Raw genomic sequence first — 26,969 nt, forward strand, 5'->3', positions numbered from 1 at the left:
CAGTAGATGTATTCATTATTAAATATTATTAACAATGTATCAATAATACATTCTTGGTAACATTGCTGATGATGACTCAAGTTCTTGGAGATACTGTGAAGGGTCAAGTCAGTGATGTGAATCCAATTGCTCATGTGTGGATTTGCCCAGTGGAAATCTTATATGAGGCCTAACCTTAGCTGTTGAAAGGCACACCCCCTCCTCCCCAAATCCCAAGGGATTTGTGCATTCTCACCAGAGGACCTAGGGGGGCAGAGTGCACAGTCCTGACTCCAGGCGTCTCCATAGCGGCAGCAGCATTCTGTGTACGTGGTCCGTTGCCCCAGCAGTGGCTCGTTGCAGATGTAGTTGGAGACACTCTGCCAGCAGATGTCTAAGTGAACGTCAAGTTCATCCACATCATCTGCCAGTGAAAGAAACAGAAAAGCCATCAGAGCTACAAAACCTGCTTTTAGAGACCATTTTGCACTGTAGTCAGAACTGCACTCACCTGCGCTGTTGGAAACATTGACACAGCGGTTGCGGCTTGCATCCAGCACGAGGGGAAGGCTACAGAAGCAATGATAGGAACCAGCTGTGTTGAGACACTTGCCGTTTGCACAGGCATCTTCATTTTCACATTCATCTAGATCTGCAGCCACAGAAGTTCAGCAGAAAAGTTGACATCAGTAAGACTGACCTCTTTGACCCTCACACACAGAAAAAGATCCCCGCCATCAGGTGTACACAGAATTTCGGGGAGTACCTTACTTACTCCATATGATGCTTAAAAGAAAAATGGAGGGGGGGGAGGAAGCACCGTTCCCTACAATTGTGTGGGCAATTCTACAAAGCACAGAAAATATATCAAGTAGCTAGAAAGAGATTTCTCACCAATACATTCAAGCTTGCTGGAGTCATAGATAAAACCGGCGCGGCAGAAGCAGGCATACCCTGGCGCTACGTTCACACAGTGACCATTACGGCAGACCTCGTGGCCAAACATTTTACACTCATCAGCATCTAGTGGAGGAGAGAGGTTTAATCAGACCTAGAAACCGAACAGTTAAGACCAATGGGGACCCTGACCTATTTAGTCTCAAGGGTGGTGATTTTCAAGCTATCTATCTTCAGGGAACTCATTTCACACCTAACTTGCTATTGAACACCTGCCTGTTTTAGAGGATTCTGGGATGCATTCATTTAATGTGTGCTGCTGTGTTGGTCAGGCCTGTTGTGCCTCATCATAGTTGTGAGTGACTTTTAGAACACTTTCTCCCTAGAAATTTACTGTGGCACAGCCAACCTTTGTTCAGTCATTATTTTTACAGGGCATCTCTTTGACATTGTCATCAAATCATAGTTCTTCTATACCCCCCCCCCATTCTTATTTTTCTTTCCAGACTGCAAAAGTTTTGGGGAATCAACTAGAAATATTGATCACCTTAGTGCTAACTCTTCCCTGTTTTTTAAGAGGTGTATATTTTGACATGCACAGAGACACAATAGGTAGGCTATACTGCCAACACACCCCTTCACGGTTACCATTCCTACTGGTACCATTTTATCAGCAGGTTTTTTCTTTTTTAAAAAAAGAACATGTTAATGACTTTTCATCTTTGTTTTCAAAATGTTGAAATATTTGTGCTTAAATATAAAGGTGTTTCAGTGTACACAGAGAAAAGTGTAACCCCACCCCCCCACCCCACAGTGTGAAAAACCTACTCCCAATTCTGCATGTAGAAAACAGTGAAGAACAACTCCTGTTCCCATAATAAAGTTAATGGAAGAAATGACCACATTCAAAAATGATTATTCAGGCTGAAAAACTTTTCTAGATGGCAAGTATCAACCATGAGTTTTCAATTCTCAGTTCAATACTACTACTAAATCCTGCTGCAGGAAAGATTCTACGCTTTTAAACCTTACTCCTATTACACTGAAGGTTTATTATATTCGGTGCTATTTTTCTAGAAAAAGAGGTGCTGGAACTCACCATGAACACCTCCCTTGTTTTCTTAGAATGGCACCTGAGAGGTACTGGAAATGTGTTCCAGTGAGTTCCATTATATTCATACAAGTGAGTAAACTAATCATTTTTTTGAAACATAAACCACCTCTGTATGTCTAATGCAGAAGGTTTGAAAAGCAAGAGAGGCAACTGCAGTCCTCCCTTCTACTTAATTCCTTCATCTTCTACATACTCTGATGAATTCTAAGACTTGCACGAATGAAAGTAGACCATTTTATGAGCACTTACAGCAAAATGATTTCTTTAAACTCAGTTCGCCTCCCCGGTCCTTTCCTAAGGCTCCATTAAGAACTCAATAGAGACTGCCTTGGTCAGTCAGAGGGGCTGCCAGATTTTATTTTCTGGCCTGATCTCTAACTATCTGACAATTTGTAGTTCACAGTCTTATTCTGTATAGAGCTATCCCAAGATTTATTGGTGATGTTGCCTACTAATCTTTCTTTCTCACAGACTGTCACAAGTAAGATTACAAAAGTTTGGGAGAGTATCGCAGATCTGTTGATTTAGGTTTTTCTCAGTTTCTCATTTTTCCAATAATAAGTTCAGTTCACACCATTTCAGCATCAATTTGTGTTATTTTTTTTGGGGGGGGGGGAGCCTTCATGAAAATCCACACACCTGTTTGCAAGCAATTTCCCCTAATACAGTGCATTTACGTATGTTATTGTCACATATGTATTTTTCTATACATTTTCCCCTAATGCATTCTTGTATTCATTTGTTGGTTGAAGAACTGCATCAATATATTTGGAGAAGTGTGAAATTTGAAGGGCAGCTGTGTTTCTGTTCACATACTGGTTTGTGAAATGCGAATATGTGAAGGTTGTATTAACATGGGAACCAAAAACAACAACAGCACCCCATCCTTAGTCCAGATTGTATCTGTCTTCTCCCCAATTCCATGACTAATAGTAGCTTTCAGAAGGCAGCGGTATGTGGGGGGGGGAGGCTGTCCCAGCACTGCTGGCCCCCACCAGCTGCTTTTAAGTCAAGATAAAAAATGGTTCAGTTTTTAAGTCAAGATAAAAGTGGTTCAGAGTTCTGATTACAGATCTCCCACTCTGAAAGTACATTTGGCAAGGCATCCCATGTGAAGATTGTCTGCGTCCCTGTGGAGATGAAGTAGTCAAAACTTTGGGCCATATCTTTTTTGAATGCAATGTTCACAGAGAGGAATGTAACAGCAACCTTGCCCCCTTCTTAGGAACATCCCGCAAGGTTTCTGGAATGGCATCCAGAATATTTCTTGGCTAATGCAAGCAAGTTAATAACACAGTTAGTGGCCAAGTTCCTCTTCTCTGCTCAAAGGTCCCATAAGATGGTACTCTCATTTTAATTGCAATCTGTATCTCAGGTTTTTATCAATGTATCATATTGTATTTTAAATATGGCTATGCTTTAATGGTCATATTTTTACTTTGTCTGTTTTGTTTTAACAGGTCTAGGACCGTACAATAAATGACTGACTGACTAACTAACTGAGTGATTCATTGAGATCTTCCACATCACACCTAACTTTGACCATCAGAGGCTTGATGGAACAGGTAGAAAAAAAGAAAGGGGTACCTGTGTAAGATGTCTGTCCAAAAATCAGTGTCCCTTCCACAGGGATATATCCTTTCCCACTAGGGCAAATGTCAGTATATTCCACTGGCAAAAACAGAGGAAGAAACAAGAAGTTCACCGGGATAGGTAGAGAAACAGGAAGCATATCATTATTGCAGCACACAACTTGAACATGGTGACCTCTCTCTTTGACTGGATCTGGCAGAGAAGAAAACACTACAGAGCAAATGTCTCACCTGAGCCAACGACAGGGCATGGATGTGTCTCACAATTGTCTCCCCAGGCTGCTCCTTCTGTGCAGCAGCATTCCTCCTTAGTGGTGTTATTGGCCAAGACACTGTCACATAGTGGGATGTCACCAATATGATAGTAGCACTCCTTCCTCTCTGAGCTTCTGGGATGCAAAGATACAGGCCTTCCGGGTCCTCCTAAGTTTAGAGAGAAAATGTAGCGGTTTTCATTTTGTTATCACCCACTGATAATATGGGTGTCTTCATTAGAGTTCTAGGAAGGCTCCTGGAGTACTGTATCCATTGATTAAGAGCATCTGGTAGAGCATGGCATTCTCAAGATTTTACCATAAAAGTAATGCTGGAATGCAACCAATTTTTTAAAAAAGGAAGTAGCAAACAGCAGCATAGCCACCACCTCTGCAGTACAGCTGCCCTCTCCATGATGGGGGATGGGACATCACACTGCTGGTGTCAGATTGGGGATTATAAAAGTCTGAGTAAGAATAAAATTTAGGGCATGCATTTGGAGTCGTGCAGAAAAGCCTTAAGAACTCAAGTTTCAATTTACTATCCTTACCACTTATCAAAAGATTTTGAGCTATGCCTTTTCACATAGGAATTACTGCATCCTTGATTGGACAAGATGATGACTGGTGGAACTATGTTCAGAAGTGATGTCATCATGTGCATAATAAATTGTTTTGTGACTCGGTTAGATCAAAAGTCTCTTTGAGCTTGTCTGATCAGCAGATCATACTGTTCACAGGGATTGTGCAAGATACTCAAATCTAAAGGTGAAGAACCTACTGCAGGGCTTCCTTTTATACAAACCCATAAAATGAATTTGTGGTTCTTCTTACTAGAAGTGTCTTGGATTCTGTCTTGCATTGCCCTGTCCAGCAAGTAACTCTCACCCATGTCAGCTCGGGGGCGGCATTCCCCTGCTTCTGTGTCGTAGTCCTCGTGGTCACTGGAACACAGGCACAGAAAAGCGCCTTCCACATTCTCACAAAGTGCTGTCCCACACACGGCAACCATCATCTCACATTCATTCACATCTGCAAGATACAAAATCTCATAAGTGGATTAAGTAGCCATACATCTGCCCCAAAGCTTTCTGATTTGCCATTCCTTCTCTTCACAACTAAACCTTGAAAATAAAATAAACAAACTGGGCAGGGCTGACCCAAGACATTTTGCTACCTGAAGCAGAGCAGAAAATGCTTCCCTATGGTCAAGCGGCACAGTAGCCAAGGCCAGTCAAACTATTTGGGCATTTGAAGAAGAAAACTCCACAAGCCACCCTCCTCATCTATGGCAGTAGAAGCACAAAAACAAGGCTGGAGTCCTAACCTCACTTACTCGGGTGTAAGCCCCACTGAATTCCATAGGGCCTACTTCCAAGTAGACATGATTAGGACTGCACTTTTATAAATTAATTTGCAGCCATTTCCTAACACCCAGCATCAGCTTTTGCCTAATGGTAGGGCCAGCCCTGAAAGGCAGCCCATCATTTAATGGGTATTGAGAAATGTTCCTCATTTCTTAGCATGTTCATTCATTTACAGAGGTGTGATGGCAGCTGTACTGTGCTTTAAACAAGGGATTGCAACTTTACTTTCTCAAGTTTGGGCTCCAAGTGCAAATACATGTATAAGCCACTTTTGGGAACAAAGCAAATGGGAAGAGGCAGTTTCAGGGGGGGAAGCATGAAGGGGGGGGATGATTAGACCCCTCCACCACTTCTCTGCTCTTTTGCATCCCCTTGCTTTATACATAACACATGGGTCGTGCCATCATCACATCTTGTTACACCTTTAGAAAAGGAATTGATGAATCTTGGAGATTCATCTGGGGCTACTTCTGTCTGCAGTCCTATCCCTCCAGTATAAGGGCCTAATCACAGAAGAATTTTTATTACTAGGAATTATGAGGGGCTGGATTTTATGAGGACAGAATTTACAACAATGAGAGCAGAAGCATGAACAGATCTTGGGCCCGTATTCTGGATAACTGTCAGCATCTAGAAGAAAGAAGTAACATGGAACTAGTGATTCGTACCAATGCAGTCAAGGCCTGAAGGTGAGTTTTCATAGCCACGGTCACACAGACAATGGAACGAGCCCTCTGTGTTGACGCAGAACCCATGAGTGCCACACAGAGTCTCATTGGCACACTCATCAATATCTGCAGGGAAGAAGGACAGATGAATCAGCACAGTGTCTATTTTCTTAGCAAGCCCATCCCCACTTGTGCATCACAATCACAGGGTAGCAATCTTCCATCTTTCACAATAGGGACATCTCTATTTCCTTGGTTGATCAGAAGTTTACGCAAGAATAGGAAGTATGATAATTCAATGAACTATTTTGAAACAAACTTGACCGCAACACCATCTGAGGGTGTTCAGAAAGATGAAAAGAAGAAAACAAAGCAAGCTGACATGTAGAAGAAGTAAGATGTCAAGAGGAATGGTCTGTTTTATGGGGTAAGGAATTTGGTGAAGGAAGAATGTGGAAAAATGAATGAGGAAAGAAAGGGAGTATAAGCAGAATTTGGTTAACAAAAACAAATTTAAAACACTGTGCTGTAAATAAGCACGGGTGAGATTCAGATGGTTTCTATATGTTTGTTATAAAGTATGCAGGAAATATGTGACTGTATCAATGATGTTGGGCATAGCCAGGTCAAAGTAAACAGGTGGTCAGATGGTGCAAAGGTGCTCAACTAACTGAACTTAACGTTCTTTATTAGTTTTACTTGCAGAGCAGCAAGGAGGTTTTCGGACTTCACCACCATAAATGCATCTCAGAAACAGCTTAACACTGGGCTTGCGTTCTTTTCCTATGTAGATCACACACACACTTATGTGATAATTCTATACTGGACATTAAAAGAAACATTTTGTTGACTGGCACAGTATTAGCTAGATATTGCATTGCACTACGGAGAAGCCCTGAAGTGATGACACCAGTAACACCTGATACTGGGATGGGCAGAAAATTATCATGGTATTATTAGCTAAGGAAACAATATATGGTATATCTACATTCTGACACTCCCAAAATGTTAAGGAACTGGAGCTTATCTTTAAGGTATCAAAACAGTGCTGTCTCCAGTAGATCATTTCCCCTTTCACAACTACTATAGGACCAAAGTCCAATATTTACACTGCTCCCAGCCCCTGGCTATTTGCAACAGACAGAGAAAGAGAGAGGCGGGTTGGACAATAAATCCTAGCAGGCTATATTTTATTAAAGGCTCCTGGTTCTGAAGTGCCTATCTCGTGCATACAGCTCCTTAAGAATCTTCCTAAAAGGGAAAGAAAAAAGGTGGTTTCTCTTATTGCATTCGAAAAAGGCAGGTGCCTAGGCTTATTGAGAGCACAACAAGGGAGAAAGAGGCAGAAGCTTTTTCCTTCATGTTGGACATGACTTTCCTCTCCTTTCCTTCATCGGCTGAAGTCCTCCATTACAGAGGCTCTTTCTTGTCTTTTGAATGCCCCAGAGCTTCTACAGACATGGAACCCACCAATGCATTCGCCAAATGATGTGCGATGGAAGCCAGTTGGACATCCCATAATGCAGTGATATGAGCCCAAGGTGTTCTGGCATTCCCATGTGCCACACACGGCATCCCCGAATTCTTCACACTCATCCACGTCTGTAATCCAAGCATTTCAAAGTAAGTAGTCAGAAATACAAACATAATAAGGGAATGTACACACCCAAAGCCAAATGGAGTCATGGCAACAATGTACAACACTTCTAAGACTACAGTGGTTGATGTGCAAGGCAAGAGCATTTAATGACTGCTATTTGCATTGAATATCACACTAGTTGGCCCTATTCTGTAGACACTTCCCCTCCTTTAGAGATCACTTCTTACCTATACAGTTATCAGTCTCCTGGGAATGTTTGAAGCCAGTTTGACACAAGCAACTGTAAGATCCTTCTGTATTGAGGCATTGGCCATGCAAACACCTGGACTGGTCTGCACATTCATCTACATCTAGAGAAGAGAATATAATTTGGAAGGAGCAAGGGGAAGAGAGACCCTTGGGTTTTCCTGCATGATCCCCTCCCATGGTCGGATTTGGCACCATCACTATTGGCATGAAGGGTCCAAGAGGGCAGAGGAGCAGACCAAAGCCATTCTAGCATCTAGGATCTTACCTTGACAGCTGACTCCACCACCAGCATTTGAAAAGCCAAGAGCGCAAATGCAGAAATAGGATCCATGGCTGTTCAGGCATTCACCATTGGGGCTGCAGATGCCACTGTCCAGGCACTCATTCAGATCTACAGGAGAGCAAAGATAGTTACAGACAACTCACTCAGACCAGCTGCTACTGAGTATTCTTATTTGTCAGCCCTTATACCGGTACATAGCCTTATAGAAAGGACAGCTCTTCCAAGTACAGCAGCAACGCTCGCTGCATCCTGATGCTTATGCTAGCCACATCTTTTGTTTCTGGAAGGGACATTGTTCTATAGGAGCTTGCAAGGGTTTCCACAAGGGAAAATGCAACTTGGGCATGTTTTGCTTGATTGTATGGAAATGACTTTATTTAAGGGGAACTTGAATTAAGAAAGAATACAGAATGAAATGAAGAAGAACACAGAATGAGAACAGGGCCCGGTCCAAATGAACAGTCAAATGAGGAAAAGAAAAGAGGAAGTGGGTAAGGAAAGGGGAAGATCCACTGAATCCAAACATCTTAGTTAATTGTCACAGGCACGTGAAAATAGCTATGCCTTTGAGGCATTTCTTAAAGAGTTGGGGATGGGAAGGAACTGGATGATGTGAAGATCTGAAGATTTCTCCATCTGATCCAGAAGGGATGAGCCCTTTGACCAACCTCCTCACACAGAGGGCTGGGAGAGTCCAAGTCTACTGTTTAAATTTATATAGATGGGAACAGGTCCTTATCTTGACAAATGCTCCATTTATTCTCTCAATTTTTTTGCTGCCAACATGAACACTCTCCCAACCACTGGCTTGGAGCACTTTTATCCTATCATATTCAAGCTTGTGTGGCAATTTTTTCCTGAACCCTAGCTTGCACCAGGGCCACATAGTCAGGAATGGGAAGCCCCAAAAGATACTGTTTGTGTTTTGCTTCTTCCCTTTCCTGAGCTAAAGGTGAAGACATGGCTCAATGGGAGACAAATGGACAGATCCATCGGGGAAGAATCTGCCATACCTTCACAGATGCTTCCATTGAAGAGCTCAAATCCAGTCCGGCAATGGCACCTGTAGGAGCCTGGTGTGTTTAAGCACTCGCCTCCCAGGCAGTGAGTGTTTGCATCTTCACATTCATTAATATCTGTCCAAGCAAAGGAAGACATGATTAATGGTAGAGAACAATTTGAACCCATTATGGAAAGCTGCAGCACTTAAACAAGGAGGGGAGGAACACAGGGTATAGAAAAATTGGTCCCATGTAGAGGAATTATGCAAGCGTAAGCTCTTTTTAAAACAAAAACAAAAAAATCGCAAAGAGGAGATATTTACCGAGCACCTATGTGCAAGCTGTAGCAGAGGTAATTTATGTTAGTCAAACCCCAGGTCAATTTTTAGGAAGGTAACAAGCACACATTTCTTTCTCTCTACACCGTTGTCTTTGACCCATATTCTGATGAGTGATATTCTTCTCTAGGTCAGTCTAATCTTTGAAGGAATTCTCCAGCATATCTTTCCCCCAGCTGCATCAGTGTCAGTCACAGGGGAAGGCAAACACAATCTTAGTCCAGTAAAAGAATAGAACGTGCAGTACTTTAACTTCCTCAAGGAACTGGATCTCCCCCGCACCCCCGTGTGTGCACCGACCAATCCATCAACTAATTAAACAGACTCGCTTCCTTTCCTTACTTAAGGGCCATTACATGCATTCAGAAGAGATGTTACAGCTCCCCAGTGAGTGTTCCTGTGTGATACAACAAAAGGTTTTTTGCAGATGTAGTGTTATTTGTAGATGTCCTCTTAAACCATCTTAAGGTGTGTACATCTAAAAGAATGTAACTTGTAAAGTAACACCAAGAAATTATCACACTTGTACCCAGTACTGCTCCTTAAGTGCACATCAATTAGTAATCACATCAAAAGATTTCTCCCTGTAAACATATCTCATATATAAAAAGACTCCCACACAATCAATTACCGAGCTGGAGAGAAATGGCAAAATTATACATCTCTTTATTACAGTGACAACAATGTCTTTTATGCATAACTCCTGAAGGTTTTACTCCCTATTGTAGAACTTAAGAGCTAGAATTAGGATGGATATTAGCCGCCCCTCCAGACTTCTTTTTTATTGTGTTCATTTGTTCCCATGAGGGTATACTGTTCGTGCCTGCAAAAGTTTTGCGGCATGTCTTGCAACTTGCTGCTGAAATCCTGTAGCTTTTTCTACCACAAATGTTCTGGGTCCTTTTTTGTCTCCCCTTTGTTGTTGTTGTTTAGTTGTTTAGTCATGTCCGACTCTTCGTGACCCCATGGACCAGAGCACGCCAGGCACTCCTGTCTTCCACTGCCTCCCACAGTTTGGTCAAACTCATGTTCGTAGCTTCGAGAACACTGTCCAACCATCTCGTCCTCTGTCATCCCCTTCTCCTAGTGCCCTCAATCTTTCCCAACATCAGGGTCTTTTACAGGGAGTCTTCTCTTCTCATGAGGTGGCCAAAGTATTGGCACCTCAGCTTCACGACCTGTCCTTCCAGTGAGCACTCAGGGCTGATTTCCCTTTGTTGTACTTTAGTGCAAGAGTGCCCCTCCAGGTGACAATAATGTAATAACATTGGGGAAGCATCACAGAACAATTAATATAGTGGAATGATGTGTGGACAGTCCAAAATACACCCACCACTAATACACTATTGTTGCATCAATGACATGTTGCTGAAAACACCCTTTAAAAAAAGCAGACTTGAGGGTCCCAATGAAATTATTTGTAGGACCCTGAAATTTCAGGAGGAAATTATTTTCCAGGAAGAAGGCATTGAAGCTGTACGCTATATACAAACACACTGAACATATATCTCTGGCACATTGCTAGGAAACAGCAGAAATTACAGAATTACAGCAGGCATGTGTTCCATCTTCCCCTGCTCCATAGCCCCCCCCCACCTGCACCCTTATAAAGCAGGGGCCCGTTTGCAGGGGGAGAAAATGCTAACAAAATGCAGTTCCCCATTTCGGCATGTCGCAGCACACAAGGATTCTGTGAATTGATCAGCACACTAGAGGAAAAACAGCTCCAGTTCTTTTTGATAACGCAACCCATCTCACTGATATCCAGCCTCTCTTCTTCATTTCGTGTTTGTTTTATTCTGTGGCCATTGCTAATATGAAGTGGCAACAAAGCCAGGTTTGCGACCAAGGGCAACTGCAGACAGTTTTTACTCTTGATTGAATGCACTTGTGATGCAACTGCTTCCAACATGTGTTTGTCTCATTCACATATTATCTTTTTAAAGGTGTATTCCCATAATTTAATAAAACACAAGCCTCAAAACGCGATCTCTTTAAGGGGCAAGAGCTGTAGCTCAGTGGCACAACAGGTTTTATATGTGCAGAAGGTCTCTGGTTCAGTTCCTTACATCTCCAGATAAGGCAGGGGTGTCAAACTCAAATTCACCGGGGGCCGCATCAGCAGTTTGGTCACCCTCAAAGGGCCGGTTGTGTCTGTAGGACTATGTGTCCACTCTTTATTATCATAAATTATTGTCACTGCATTCAATTATTACTGTTTTTTGTAATAATGTAAGCTCATTCCCGCCCCCACGCGGATCACATTCCTGCGTCGTGGCGCGTGTGTGGGAGGGGATGTAAACGAGGGAAATTTGAACAAAAGGTGGGGATTGACGGCTTCGGGGGGAGGCTCAACTAATCCTTCGCAGGAAGGAGAAAGCCACTGCTGGGATTAAAAACCTGCAGATGGAAAGAGGGCTTCCCTCTCCTGCCCTGTGCACACCCAAACCCCGCTAGGCAGGATGCCACACGCTGCAACCCACCCCATGCTTTGGAGAGGGGCAGGAACATGCGGTGCAGCGCCAACTCCCTGCTTTGCTTTTGCATCCTCCCTCCTCAGCGCCAGAGTCCCTTCCCCTGGTGCTGAGGGAGGGCAGCGGATTTCCCGAGGAGGAAGGCGGCGGCAGCCCCAGCGGACGTGCATCTTCGCCTCAGAGCTGCTCTTCCCCCCACCCGCGCTGTTGTCGTCTTCGCCGCCGCCTCTCCCTACCGGGACTGCAGGCAGAGGAGGCTTGAAAACCTCCCCCCCCCCCAAAAAAATTCCCCTCCCACCTACTCAAACCGTGAGGCGACTCCATCTGGAGCCCTACATCACGAGGGGCTGAGAGGAGGAGGCGGCAGAGCGGGAAGAGCAGGAACCCGTGCCGTCGCCGCCTCCTCCCTCCCGGCCGCCCCCTGGGGAGCAGCTCCGCCGGAACTGAGAAGCCAAAGGGCGGCTCGGGGGTGGGGGGCAGAGCAAAAGCCAGGCACCCTCCCGAGTGTCTATGAGGAGAAAACGGGGGAAGAGGGAAGAGAAACCCAGCTCCATCAAGAGAGCGGCTGTTGCGCTTCGCCTACTTCCCCCTCAGGCTCACTCTGCGTCCCTTTCGCCCGCCCACCTCCCGGATGCAGCCGAGGAGAGGAAGGGAAGCGGCGGGCGACGGCTCCCCAGTGCCGCCTCACTCGCTCTCGGAGACAACAGCAAAGCCCGCCAAAAAAAAATCCAGCGCTGCTCCATCCCGGCACCAACTTTGCCGGCGGCGCCTGTAGGGCTTTCCTACCTCCTCGGCGGGCTTCCTCCTCCTCCTCCTGCATCTCACTTCCCCATCTGGCCGCTGTGCCACCGCCTCCCTCAGCCTCATTCGAAATTGAAATTCCCTGGCCAAGGCCGTCAGCGTGGCTCCAGCGCCCTGGCCTCCGCCTGCAGCCCCGCCCCCGGTTTTGACCCTTGGCCAATCGCAGGCTCCAGAACTACTGTCAGCGGCTACTGTCGACGGCTACGCGGGCCACATGACGAGGTCTGGCGGGCCGGATTAGGCCCCCGGGCCTTGTGTTTGACACCCGTGAGATAAGGGCTGGGAAAAGCTCCTGCCTGAAACCTTGTGATCAGCGAGGGCTCGTCTATGCACTTCTGCTTGTCCCACTGGAAAACCTGATCTTTCCTGCTGAATCAGAGCAAACATCAATCAGGTTTTCTGACCCAGGCCAGGCAGACGCTGAGGCAGCTGGGGGAGAGATATGCCGGAGAATTCCTTCAAAGATTAGACTGACCTCCTTTCTGCACGACAAGACCGTTTGCTCCAATTCAGTGGTAAAGAGCGGGTTTCCCTAGGAAAAGTGGGGACAAATGGAAAACCTCTCAGACCTGAGCTTTCTAAGCATGAAACCGAGCTAGCTGGACCAATGGTCTGACTCAAAGGCAGCTTCTCATGGACCTATAATGTGTGAAGTAGCCTGCTGTAAAATTTTACAGTACAGTTTTCAGAACATGAGAAGAGCCTGTTGGTTGGATCAGGCCAGTGGCCCATCTGGTCCAGCACCCCGTCCTCACTGTGGCCAGCCAGGTGCCTGTGGGATACCTGCAAGCAGGACCCAAGCGCTCTCTTCCTGAGGACTCCAGCAAATGGTATTCGGAAGCATTACTGCCTCCAGTTGTGAACCACAGTTATGCAGCTCTGCTAGATATATCCTTATATAGCACACTCATCAACAACTGCAAAAGATTCCAGAGAAGACAAGTGCAGTCATCCATGTAGGAATCCTGTTTATCCAAACTGTAGATTATTCAAATATTTTTGATGCCCTTGGACCTTCCGGAGAACAAAATATATCATCGCATGGACCCTGTTCTTGTAAACATGCAAGTTCCTAATTTTGAGTTATGTCGATTTTATTGAAGCTATGTCCTTCGGTTTCAGTGTGAATCATGGGTGTGTGGTTTGTTATTTACAGTACTTACATAGCGTCCAGGTTTGTACTTTATGCTTTTGACATGTGCAAGACAGATGTCTGCTTTATCGGTTTTTGGAAGATCGCAAGAGAAGCAAAAAGAACAGTAAGGGGGGGGAAAGACAGTTGGACTTGATTCTTTTATAATAATTGCTTTCCCATTGTTCTGAATCTTCCCTGTTTTACCGTGTTTCCCCTTTTTTAAGACGTAGTCATAATATAAGCCATGGCAGGGTTTTTATGCATTCGCGAAATATTAGACATACCCCGAAAATAAGACGTACCTTGTTGCTTCCCTTTGGAGCCTCAGAGAGGCTTGAGACCAGATGGGAGGGGGCCCGAGGCAGAGCGGCGGCGGGGCGACTGGCGGCGGCGGCGGGAGCCGCACTGCCGGAACGTTGTGGGCCGCATGGCCCGAAGCAGAGCGGCGGCGGGAGGCAGAGCGGCGGCAGAAGCCCTGCTGCCGGAACATTGTGGGCCGCATGGCCCGAGGCAGAGCGGCGGCCGGAGGCCCGCTAGCCCTCCCACACGATTCCGGAGGCTTTTCTGCAGCGTAGGTGACGGCCCGCTGTTTCTCTGGGCCGTCAGGCTGCAATTTCACCGAGCCCCACCAAGCTTAGGCAGCGGCGGCGGCATTGGCAGTTCTTTAGGAACTTGCTGATCTGGATCTCGCAGTTCTTTAGGACCTCGCGGAACCAGATTGGGCAAAACCTGGCGCGCAGCGCAGGCACGGGATGAGGGACACGATCCAGCCTCGGCAGCCTTAGCGACGGCGAGGGGGGAGTTGTGAGCCTGCCGTTGGACGAAGCAGCCCCACCCCACATGCTGCAGAGTCTCCGGAGCCAGATCCCTCGGCAGGATCACTTCGGCCCCCACTGCTTAAGAGGAGCTGCCGGTGGAGCGCAGGGAGCCTGGAGGGGTGGCGAGGAGGGCAACCTGTCCGTCTGCCCGCATCCCTCTCTTAACTGCTGTACGGTAACTTGGCAAAGAGGTTTCCCACCTCATCGTCCCTGCAGGCAGGCAGCCACGTTAGAGGGGAGAAGGGCAAGGGGGAGGGAGTTCATTAATGTTTCGAGAGTCAGCTCAGGAAGGGGACAAAGGGAATGCTTTAAAAGCGTCGCGAACGGGGAGATATTCACTTTTTTTTCAACAAGGTGTCCCAATGCAACGGCTTGAGTATCTCCTCTTTTACGTTGCAATCTACGTCAGCTTTTGCAACCGGTAGGGCTCCAGCGCCGGCGCCCAGAGCAGATCTATCCATAGACAAAATAAAAAAATTCCTTCAGTAGCACCTTAAAGACCAACTAAGTTTATATTTTGGTATGAGCTTTCGTGTGCATGCACACTTCTTCAGATATACTGGAAACAGAAGAGTTTCTAGTGTATCTTAATTCCTTCTGTTTCTAGTGTATCTGAAGAAGTGTGCATGTACACGAAAGCTCGTACCAAAATAAAAACTTAGTTGGTCTTTAAGGTGCTACTGAAGGAATTTTTTTATTTTGCTTCGACTCAGACCAACACGGCTACCTACCTGTATCCATAGACAGTTCTTGCTTCACAAAACCCAAGTCATGTAGCACCGTTATAAAAAAAAAGACACCCCCTGAAAATAAGACACCGTGTGTTTTTTTGAGGAAAAAAAGTTATAAGACGGTGTCTTAAAAAGGGGGAAACACGGTAGCCCTATTCCAGGGAGGTGGTGGTGGGGTTTCAAGTGGCACTTTTGTTACTCTTAATTTCTCAACTACCGTTATCCCAGCCCCACCTTAAGAGGAGACTTTTATTTATGTATGTTTACATTTTCCATATCTCCTTTACAAAATGAATTGTTCAAGACAGTTCACGACAATAAAAAGCAATTAATCTTTGCTAATTTATTTATTTTTTGCTAGTAGCAAATTTATTTCAATTGGCCTATTTAACCAGATAAAAGTTTACCTGTACTATATTTGCAAACACTTTGTTGAGTTGGTTGTCTGAGCCATTTTCACAATGTCCTCTAATTAATTGTGCATTCACTTTGGCTTTGTTAGTACTTTTTCTATTTTTATGTTGGTATATTTATATCCCTTGCACCCCAGCCTAATTATTCTCCCTTGGTTGTTTTGACACTGAAAATTCAATACCTTCCATTCACCCCCCTCCCCTAATTTGTGGTTTGAAATCACTAGGCAGGTTTGTCTCATTTAATCTTTCTGAATAATTATGCACTCGTTCCTTTCACTCCCCTGATCCATTTCCTTTTTCTCCTCTGAATTGCTCTAATTTGAGTTAATGTAAGTTAGCCGAGGAGCTGAAACCAATTCATTAATGAATGTATTAATCTCTGCCAGATATTCTCAACCCAGAGAGTCCCAAATACATTAGGTTGCTGGTGCCCAGGACTTTTGTGAATGGAGGCATAGTCAGAGGCAGAAGTGAAATAAGATCAATGTGGCATGAGATGTCCCAGGTGATAAATCATACTGGGGAAGGGAAGAATCAATCCTGATCATAATCTCTGCTTGTCCAGCTATTACACTACATACAGGTTTAATTTGTGGCCAGTGTTATAGTCATTCAACCAGGCAGAATGAAGTCCAGTATCTTTACCTTCACAAGTGAGCTTATTGGATGACAGAACGTAGCCAGTGTCACAGGCTTGGCAAGTGAAGGAACCCTGGGTGTTAGTGCAGATTCCCTGAGGGCAGGCTGTGTGCGAGACACATTCATCAATATCTAGAGAGGAAAGAACAGACAGTCAGTGATGGGGGATAATGGTCAAGACATTGTGCCCAAGGAAAAATTCCTTCCTATTGCACACTGCCTTGGCAGCATACTCTCTGAAACCTATGTAAAAAGGACAGAGTTCTGCCATTACTCCCTCTAAAACTCATTTCAGAAGCTCATTTAAGTTTCAGAAGCTCATTTAAGTTTCTTCAGCTCAAAGGTTAGGCTTCTTCTGTAGGCGCTCTGCCATTTTGAAGTAGCTGGTGGTGGTTCTGTCCGCCCTTGCGACTGAAAAGCAGAAGTAGAGAATTGTTTTTGTTTGTGAGCGCGGTATGAGTGTGTATTTTTTAAATCAGGTTAACCAGATTGATTCGTATGCTGTCGGGAGATTCTTGCTGTTGTCTTGTTGGGCTGTGGATGTGATAAAGGTGAACCAAACAGGGGGTGGGGAGCAGAAGTAGATTCCTAGGCAAGTCCCAGCTGCACACAAACCGTAAATGTGCAGCACATGTGCAACCGTACATGTGCATCTGGGGAATTGTAGCTTGATTCTCACAGATCAACAGTTCCCAGCACCCTTGAGAAATTACACTTCCCAGGATTCTTGCAGAGGGGAGCTATGTGCCTAAAGCTTCAATGTTGTTGTCCTAGAACAGTTCCCACTGGGGAAAAACACTTTAGAGCCAATCTGGAAGGACAGCAGGACAGACTTGATGAGGAAGGGGAGGAAATGGGCATATAAGATAGAAAAACCTTGTTAAATTGGACCAAAGTCCAGGAGTCTAACAGGAGTCAACCAGTTGCCATTGAAATCTCCCTAGCAAGAATATGAAGGCGATGGAAAGCCCCAGTTATTTATCATTAGCAATAAGTATTAAGAGACACTGTACAGGGAAGTTGCTGTTGTTGTTTTAATTTATTACCTACCCTTCACCCTGAGCTCCCAGTGCAGGTTACAACAATTCAAAATACATGACAAACAATTTAAAATAAAATAGGGTAGTGTTCCTAAAAATATGCACCTCACATGTCAGTGGCTAAAGAGGTTTAGCTAGCATGGCTGATATGATGTACAGAATATGAAGCACTGACTAAACATTCCACTTTCTTCAATGAAGCAGATTGCCAATAGTTATCAGCTAAGCCTGGAACGCGGGTGGCGCGGTGGTCTAAACCACAGAGCCTAGAGCTTTCCGATCAGAAGGTCGGTGGTTTGAATCCCCCCAACGGGGTGAGCTCCCGTTGCTCGGTCCCAGCTCCTGCCAACCTAGCAGTTCGAAAGCACATCAAAGTGCAAATAGACAAATAGGTACTACTGCGGCAGGAAGGTAGTGTAAATGGCGTTTCCATGCGCTGCTCTGGTTCACCAGAAGCGGCTTAGTCATGCTGGCCACATGACCCGGACAAACACCAGCTCCCTTGGCCTATAGAGTGAGATGAGCACGCAACCCCAGAGTCATCCGCGACTGGACCTAATGGTCAGGGGTACCTTTACCTTTACCTTTAAGCTTGGGAAAGGAAAACTGTGGTCCTCATGTTGCTAGAGTACAACTCCCATCGTCCCTGACCATCCCTGACCTATGACCACAATAAGGTTGTGGCTACATGCTTCAGGCCAATGTACCATGAGGAGGAAGCTTCCCTGCTCACCACAGCTGGCTACAGAATATACCTTCACACATTCTTCCATCCCTTGACGCAATATAGCCAATGCCACAAGCCACACAGGAGAAGGAACCCTCGGAGTTGAGACAGAGTCCTCCAGGGCAGGCGTCATGGGTTGCACACTCATCGATATCTAGAACAAACAAATTATAGAGACAGGGAACAAAGTTTTGATTTATGAGCAATGGACACTGAGCCTTATAGATCAACAGTCAGAGAAGACAAAGAACTCTATGCACTGAAAGGCACCGAAATGATTGCACGCAAAGTAAGGTGGTCACAGAAGCCTACAAGAGTCAAGAGCTTGCTACATTGGCAGCATTTCCCACTGCACACCGTGGCACACAATATGGAAAAAACATCTGGGAGCCCTTTGAGCCAGCTTGAAACATAACGCCAGCAATCAAAATTAGGGACCATAGGAAGGCGTCCAGAAGCATGTGCAAAACTCAGTGCAGAATCTGACACCCAATGCAATGAGGAGATAATAGGATTGCAAGGACAGAGGGTGGAAGCAGCTAGAATTCTGCATGTGACACAGCTTCAGCAACCTGCTAGCCACTGACTGAGCTGCAGGATGTCATAGAAAGCTCATGAACATTCTATCTATGCAGTAGCATTACAGCTAACACCATGCAAGTAGGTAGTCAGTTTTTCTGCAAGCCTTCTTCCTATTATTTTCAGATCAGACACGTGTCCCTTTTCTGTTCATTAAAGCTGCTGTTCTTGCTTAAGCAAAGTTTTCTTCTTGAATCTTATTGGCTCTTGCTTCCCTGGATCCAGACACCTGTTCTCCTGCCTTGCTATTACTGTACGTACAATGCTTGCCCCCTTCACACTTTTCTAAGTCCTTCAGCTGCATTCTAGTCCTGGTTCTGCTTCACCTCCTGTTCAGTCATCTGGCAATTGTCCAGCCTACCATGCCCTAGCTGCATCTTGATTTGCAGTCTATTGTTATTATTTGTTATTAAATTTGTTTTTTTATTTATTACTATTCATTAAATTTGTATACCGCCTTTCATCCGAAGATCACAGGGCAGTTCGCAACATAAAAACACAAAATGAGAAGACAAAATACATTACAAAAACAAGTGCGAAAACAAAGCAATAATCCCTGCAAACACATTTAAAAGGATGTAGAATGTTAACCAGCCAAAGCCAAAAGCCAGGCAGCACGTCCCAGAGTGGACCTATTCACAGACCCAAAGTAATATACAGATAATATATACAGACAATCTGTACAGGTCTAGAATAAATATACAAGCTGCATATCTGCAATATACCAAACAACCAAACCCATGCTGCTGCTGCTGCTGCTAGTAGTGGGGTGTTTAAGCAAAGAAATAGGAGGTGGCAGAGAGTGGGGCTTGCCCCTGGCCGTATTAGTTCCTGACTATGCTTAAATCACAGGGCTGGTGTGGGCCATCCATATACCTCAACAAGGAATGTCTATCATAAATCAAGGTAAGTCAGGAGCTGAGTGAGGGGATTGCATTCAGGGCTTTTACCTACACACTATTTATTACGGTACTTTATTTTTAAAAAACCCACCACAGCCTGTCGTACATCAGTGCTAAAATCAGGAGATGTACAACAAAATAAACTAATTACATACTGGATTTATGCCTAGACAAAAACAAAATAATAAGGATCTATAAGCATTAGCTATTCACTGGTGACCAGCAGCATCCTGGCATATTAGGAAAGGAGCTGGGATTAGCACACTTATCAATGTCTGCAAAGGGATCCATATTTGTTCAGATTCCAGAAAAGACAAATGGAGTTCAATCTGTCCCTCCCAGGCCTCTGTAGCCACTTTCACTTCATCTTCGCAACAAATTTTGACAAAAGAAGAGATTGCGAGACCCCGAGTGATGTAAATAGGCATTGAGCTTTGCTGAAATTGCTGCACCACACAGAGACAGTTAAACACCTCTGGTCTTAAGAGTGCTCCCTCAGGAACCAGCTCCTGAACCTACAAACAGCACCATCTTCAGCACAGTTTCAGACTTGCTGAAACATGCAGAGAAAGGAGAATCTTGAGGGGATCAGGAAGAAACGGAACACACACTGATGCAAGAGGAGGGAAGTAGAATTTTCAACTTAGTCTTGCCGGATTGAGGAAACTAAGTTAGCTAACACACACACACACACACACACACAACCACCCCTTAGCTACAAATCAGGAAGCCCTTGGTTTGAAACTGTGGCCTACTGTCGAACTCACACAGTGCCTTTAAGAATAGCAGGGAAAGGACCAAAATTCAGCAGCAGAACATATGATGTGTATGCAATTCAATCCCTGATACCATCAGATAAAAGGACCAGGTTGCAGAACAGACAATAGATGAACACATGGGAAGCTGCCTTACACCCGGTGAGACTATGTTCTTAATCCACCACTTCTCATCCTCAACCCCTGATTTGAATAGGCAAAATGGCCAGTGAAAATAACAATATTTGTCTGTCTTGTAAGATAATGGTAAGGATGACAACAATGTAACATATGTGAATAACTGTGAATAAGGGCTCATCCAGATTTCCTTTTGCGGCACGGGTCTTTCCAGTTTTGTGTCTGTGTCCATGTGTTTGTCCCGCTGCATTCCCCAGGAAAAACCTGTTGTTTACCGCTGAACCGGAACAAACAGCAATCAGGTTTGCTGTAGATAAGCTTTAGTATTTCAATAAAATATTTCTAAAGCCCCAAACCGGGAGGCTTCATTCCCTGCCTGTAAAAACACACACCCAAGAACCACATTTTAATATTCTTAAACTGTTTCTTAAAAGGGAATTCTGGATAACTCCCTGCATATGCATGTCACTCTTATACCAACCTGGCTATATTTCAGTGCAGCAACCAAGCCATGTTGCAAAAGGAGAGGAGAAGCAGCATGTTGCGTTTCCTCCTTTTCCCCAGCAGAGGGCAGCCTCTGTCCAGCACATACAGTACTATATTCTGCTGCTTTTGTTTGTGTTTGCTGCCCCCTTGTAGCCAAGAGAGGTAAGAACTCAACGCTAAATCTAGTCTCAATGGGTGTAGTAAATGAGATGAAGCATCCTTCTAAATAAGCATTTGCTGAGGATGCAGATATGCTATGTTAGTAAGAAGTGAGAGTAAAGCCCAACTGGATATTCAAGGGGATAATTTTTTGCATGCAAATATACAAGACCTTTCAAAGTAGCTTTGGAATAGTCAAGTTACCAATAAAATGGGGGTTTTGCACACTCACCTTCACACTGTCCCCCATGACTCATGGTGTAGCCTATTTTGCACTCACAGAGATAAGAGCCAGGTGTGTTGACACACTGCCCTCCTCGACAAACATCTGGCTGGTCACACTCATTTAGATCTGTTAACACAGAGAGATATGTCCCTTCAGCAAAAGGACTGGATCTAAAGAGCTCTGGCATAGTTGTGGGCCAAGCAGCTAGATAGCATCACCTCCACTTCCTCCATTACCTATACATTACCACCCCAGCCTACTAATTAATTTGCACCCCTCCTCAGTGCAGGATCCAGCATTATAGCAAATGCAAACACAACATTTTTGTATGCCTGCATTAGGGCTTTCCACACTTCCTCTTGTCCTGCTGCTTCCCCGTGGCGAAAGCTGCTGAATCGGGTAGGCATTTGCTCAGATTTAGCACTAAAGAGCAGGTTTTACCTGGGAAGGGAGTGGGGCAAGGGGGAAAACTGCTTGAACCTGTGCCTAGAAACCACTCAGACCCACACTTTCTAGGCAAGGGACAAGCAAAAGTGTGGATGAGTCCTTACTGTTGCTCTTCCATTTGTTTATCACCACCTTGCTGATGCATTATTCACTCCCCCTACCCCTAGGAAATCTGAAAGTGATCCAGTCTAATGACAAAGCCATAAAAGAACACGGAGGATGACGACTTTCAGACCACTTAGTCCAGTTTCCGTTCCCATATATAAGCGCCAATGAAAGAGGTAGGAAAAGTTGCCAGAGGAAGTTTTCTTGGACACAGAGAAGATAGCAGAGCTGTCCCACTCCCAGGAGGCAGAGGAGGAAAAGTTCCAGCTACAAGACAGATCAAAAGCACACTTCTCTCCTATGCAGAGAAACTCAGTCAGGCAACTTGCTTTATCTTCTACTGGTGGGTGCCACAAAAACGTAACTCACCCTGACACGTTTGTGTGTTCTGTGAGCTGAAAAGGGTGTACCCAGAGAAACAGAGACAAGAATAGGAGCCCTCGTTGTTGAGGCAATGGCCTTTCCCACTGCATGGATTTCTCTCACATTCGTCAACATCTGAAACAAGAGGAGATAATCAAAGTCAGCTGGCATTACTATGCACCTCTGTCCTTTCTAGAGGTAGCTCAAGGACTGTAAGACTGTAGATTGGAATCTAAAGGCCATGCAAGACGTTTCCTCATCATCCTGACTGTGCTCTGGCGCTTCCCAACTGCATTCTCTGAACTTTAAAGTGGTCCTTTGGATAGTATCTTGCTGCCCCAAATATACAATTCTCCCATAGAAACAAAACCAGGTGTCGATGAAATACCAATGCAATAGGAGTGACTTGGATGCTGCCGGTAACCAGGGTAACACAAACAGGCATATCCTCCTGGCAAGTTCACACAGCTGCCTGGACCACAGATGTTGGGTGAAGAGGAGCAGGCACTCATTTCTGAGAATGAAGAAAGGATACTGTCAGGAGACAAGCAGTGAACACTGTGGTTTCTCGGTTTTTAAAGCACATGAATTGTCCGAGGCCCTGAGAGGGCTTGTAAACTGTCAAGGTGATTCCGAAGACCTCTTCCCATGTTCTTATTGATTTACATAATTGACTGCCACAAGATGTGGCAATAGCCATTGGTTTAAATAGTGCCAAAAGGGGATAGCATGGCATGTGCTGAACGATCAGTGTACAAAATTCTGCTTCCAGTTGTTTCCACTTTGGATTGCATCAATTCATTGTCAAGCTCATCAGGGCAGTGGAACTCAACTCAGCAACAGTAGAAGCAAGAGCATGAATGGCAGCCACGCCTCTAAACAGTCTTGGGGCTCATCCAGACTTCCTTTTGGAACATGCTTTTCCAGGCACAGGTCTGTGTTTTCAAGAGTTGGGCTGGGGGGGGGGCGGTTGCCCCAGAGCTTTCCCCACAAAAAAACCCATCATTTACAGCTGATTTGAAGCAATAGCAATGCACAGAAACCCAATTGCTATTTCTCCCATTCAGTGAAATAAACACAGGTTTTCCTGGGGGAAACGCTGGGACAAAAAACCCCAACAACACTCAGACACAGAGCTTTAAAGCCCAGACCTGTACCTAGAATGTGACACAAAAGGAAGTTGGGATGAGCCCTTAAAACAACCTTGTCATCCAACCAGCTTAAAAACAAACCACTCAGACAAAAAGGCTATTGAGAGCCAGACTGTGGGAGAGGTTCTTTCCAAGAAAGTTTAATACTGTACAAGTGTAAGGATGTTGGTAGAACTACCAGACATTAGACAATGCTGAAATAACACAGCTGCTGTTATCTAAGCAGTAAACATATTGTCTCTTGAGGTCACAGAACTTCCCACTCCACTAGAAAACCCCCATGACTCAACTCTGTAAAGGACAAGAGACATTTTGCACATTTTCCTACCCTGCCTATTCAACAGCGGAGGTCCTAACTCTTCTAATCTTTGCCATTCCATTGTCCATAAGTGCTCCTTTTTTATATAAAAGGGACTCTGGTTTTACTTCTGTGTTTGCTAGGAAGAGTCTATTTGATGTTGTTTGGTTTCTATGCACTTTCCCTGCAGACAGTGTGCAGCATGGAAATGAGTACCGTGTTTCTCATATTATAAGACACGTCTTATATTTATTTTTTCCTCAAAAAAACACACTATGGCTTATTTTCAAGGGATGTCTTATTTTTTTCCTCCTCCTCCTGCCGCGGTCGCCATTGCTGCTGCGCCTATCACTATGTCTTATTTTTGGGGTATGGCTTATATTCCTTGAATGCTTAAAAATCCTTCTATAGCTTATTTTATGGGTATGTCTTAAAATATGAGAAACAGGGTATCTGGCAAGACCATGCTTGTCTGGGCCAAATTGGGAGCCTAGTCACCTATGTCATTAGAATCAAAGGGAAATTCACTGTGTCTTTCAAATACTAAAACACACAGTATATGAAGCCTGGCCCAGCTGTTCTTTCCGAGTGAAGCTAGATAGTGCGAAACCTCTTTTTGAACTAGCATAAAAGCTAAGAGGCTGAGCTGTGAACCAGGAAGCACCCAGTTCAAACATCATCTGTGCCACTAGGTTGTTCTGGGCAAGCCTTCTCTCGGGTTCAAGAGGTTTTCTGTTTGTCCCATGCTCTCCAGGCATGGGCCTCAGCAGTTCTCCGTTTGTCTTGCCACTTTTCCAGGGAAAACCTGCTCTTTACTGCCAAATCAGAGCAAACATCAATCCGCAGAAAACCTGACTGATGTTTGCTCCAATTCAGTGGTAAAGAGCAGGTTTTCCCCAAGGGAAAGTGGTGGGACGAACACAAGTGTGGATGAGCCCCAAGCCTTTCAATCTACAGTAATAATACAGGGTTGTTGTACACATTGCTGAGATAAGGTCTGCGTAGACTGCTTTGAACACTGAAAAAGCACCACATGCTAAGTATAACAGTGATTTGAAAAAGCTGTGTGGGGAGGCTATTTTCACAAGAAATACTCAAGAGCTATTATTAGGCTGGGATGCATCATTTATAAGTGTTATTAATACAGTACAAAGAGCAGAAGCAGGAAAGAAGATTAATGCATTTAAAAATTCAGGCCAATGTAAGTTTTCATTGTCAAGAAATGCAAAAATTAAAAGAACTACCACGTTTGAAAATGTGCTTAAAACAAAGAGATTGCTACATCTCCTTTTAAGATCAGTAAATCACATCTTTCTCCTGCAGCCTGGTCTCTTGTTTGAGCCACATGAAGTGCTTCATCTGATCTCTATTTCCTTTGCCCAGACAAACCCTGAGCGGTTGGCCAAAAACAAACCTCAGCCATGAGTTGTGGCTTGTTTGGAGTTAAGACAAAACACAAGACCAAGTTTGCATGTAATGTTAAGCCAAACCATAGCTTAGCTCTCAATAGTATGAAAGCAGCAGCGGTGGCAATGAGGGAAGAAGAAAGTACTGTAGCCACAAATTTTGGTCTGTGCATCAGCAGGCTTAGTTTGGCTTAGCCATACATTTTAAGCACACCTCCACCCAAAAGAATCATGGGAACAGTAGTTTACCCCTCACAGAGCTACAATTCCCAGCACCCTTAACAAATTACAGTTCCCATGGTTCTTGTTATGAAGGGTAGTATAGAAATGTAAATAATAATAAATAATAATAAATAATACTGGGGCATTGCTGGCATACCTGTAAATAGTGTTGCTACCTCTGTTGGAGCAGTATCCTCCCCTATAGATCCTGGTAGTGGCTGGGCAGGAAATTGGGGAGAAATCTTTACTACATCCACTGCAAAAGATATAAAGAGAAGTGAAACCAACTATGACCCAGTTTTATCATTATTTATTGAATTTGTTTGTCGCCCTTCATCCGAAGATCACAGGGCGGTTTCACAACATAAAAATACAAAATGAGAATACAAAATACATAATAAAACAAAAACAAACCAATAACCCCCCCCACAAACACATTTAAAAGGACATAGAATGCTACTCAGCCATGGCTATAGGGACACGTTTTTGCCTGGCGCCTAAAGACACGTAATGAAGGCAGCAGGAGGTGAGCCTCCCCGGGGAGAGCATTTCACAAATGGGGAGCCACCACAGAAAAGGCCCATTCTCATGTTGCAGGATCCGAGTCAGTTCATAGGGGGAGAGGCCATTCATGTGGTACTGCGGTCCTGAGCTGTTTAAGGCTTTTAAGATCAAAACCAGCACTTTGAATTGGGCCTGGAAGCTAACTGGCAGCCAGTGCAGTCGGGCCAGGATCAGTGTCATATGCTCAAACCGTCTTGCCTCTGTGAGCAACCTGGCTGCCAAATTCAGCACCAGCTGAAGGCTGCAAACCGTCTTCAGAGGCAGCCTTATATGCAATACAATGCATTGCAGTAATGCTAGATAATATGAGCAGGGATCCACTAGACCAGGCCTGTTAGGTTGCAGGGTGTACCTGGTCGATCCCCAGTCAAAAAAAGAAAAAAGCTCAACAACTCTGGTCAATCTTCCAATGACAATGGGTAGATCACTGCCAGTTTATATATATATATATATACTGTGAGTAGATCGCAGTCTCTTGGAAGTTGGACATGCCTGCACTAGACAATGCAATCCTATGCAATGAATTCAGTGCAGCTAACTTGTGAATAAATGTACATAAAATGTATAAACCTTGCAGATGGAACAGCAGGGAAGGAGTTGGTGGAGGTCAAAAGCTTTTACAACACAATAGTAAAAATAAAATTGTTAAAAGAGGCAACATAATATTCCATGAAACATGACAGATATACAGCATCCTTAAACCTCATAATGTGTATTGAGTTTTGTATTAGTCGTGTGCTTTTAATTAATATTTATATATCTTTCTTTTTAGTGATCCCTATGCATTTTTTGAATATTACCATCTGAGAATTGCTTCCCATGCTGATTATTAATTCTTCTAATAGTGCCATCCTATGCACACTTAACGTGGGAGCAAGTTTCACTAAACTCAGCCAGACTTGTGAGTAAACATACAGAGGATTGTACTGTAAATCAAACAAAACCTTTTTTTTAAAAAAAAAGCCTATGCAGCAGCCTGTAAAGCTAAAACTAAAACACAAATACATTTCGCAGAGCATCTTGTGAAAGATACAATATTTCCCAG

The 26,969-nt window shown here is 44.4% G+C and overlaps 2 protein-coding genes across 3 annotated transcripts in view; both read right to left on the reverse strand.

Annotated features, from left to right (window-relative positions):
- The window catches only part of ABCD4 (ATP binding cassette subfamily D member 4), a 352,667-nt gene that overhangs the window by 269,420 nt on the left and 56,278 nt on the right, over positions 1-26,969 (reverse strand). The gene's annotated exons all lie outside the window — the stretch shown is intronic.
- The window catches only part of LTBP2 (latent transforming growth factor beta binding protein 2), a 137,836-nt gene that overhangs the window by 6,192 nt on the left and 104,675 nt on the right, over positions 1-26,969 (reverse strand). Inside the window, exons 15-31 of the mRNA XM_035108559.3 lie at positions 25,518-25,616; positions 22,672-22,797; positions 22,290-22,418; positions 21,375-21,494; positions 18,152-18,277; positions 16,363-16,488; positions 9,017-9,139; positions 7,986-8,111; positions 7,699-7,821; positions 7,342-7,473; positions 5,872-5,997; positions 4,725-4,868; positions 3,814-4,005; positions 3,578-3,661; positions 874-1,002; positions 491-631; positions 236-403 (exon numbers count right to left, since the gene is read on the reverse strand). Of these exons, the coding sequence (XP_034964450.3) occupies positions 236-403; positions 491-631; positions 874-1,002; positions 3,578-3,661; positions 3,814-4,005; positions 4,725-4,868; positions 5,872-5,997; positions 7,342-7,473; positions 7,699-7,821; positions 7,986-8,111; positions 9,017-9,139; positions 16,363-16,488; positions 18,152-18,277; positions 21,375-21,494; positions 22,290-22,418; positions 22,672-22,797; positions 25,518-25,616 (2,214 nt within the window). The remainder of the gene's footprint in view (positions 1-235; positions 404-490; positions 632-873; positions 1,003-3,577; positions 3,662-3,813; positions 4,006-4,724; positions 4,869-5,871; positions 5,998-7,341; positions 7,474-7,698; positions 7,822-7,985; positions 8,112-9,016; positions 9,140-16,362; positions 16,489-18,151; positions 18,278-21,374; positions 21,495-22,289; positions 22,419-22,671; positions 22,798-25,517; positions 25,617-26,969) is intronic.

This window comes from Zootoca vivipara, chromosome 1, assembly GCF_965207765.1.
Source record: "Zootoca vivipara chromosome 1, rZooViv2.hap1.1, whole genome shotgun sequence".
NCBI classification, from domain to species: Eukaryota; Metazoa; Chordata; class Lepidosauria; order Squamata; family Lacertidae; genus Zootoca; species Zootoca vivipara.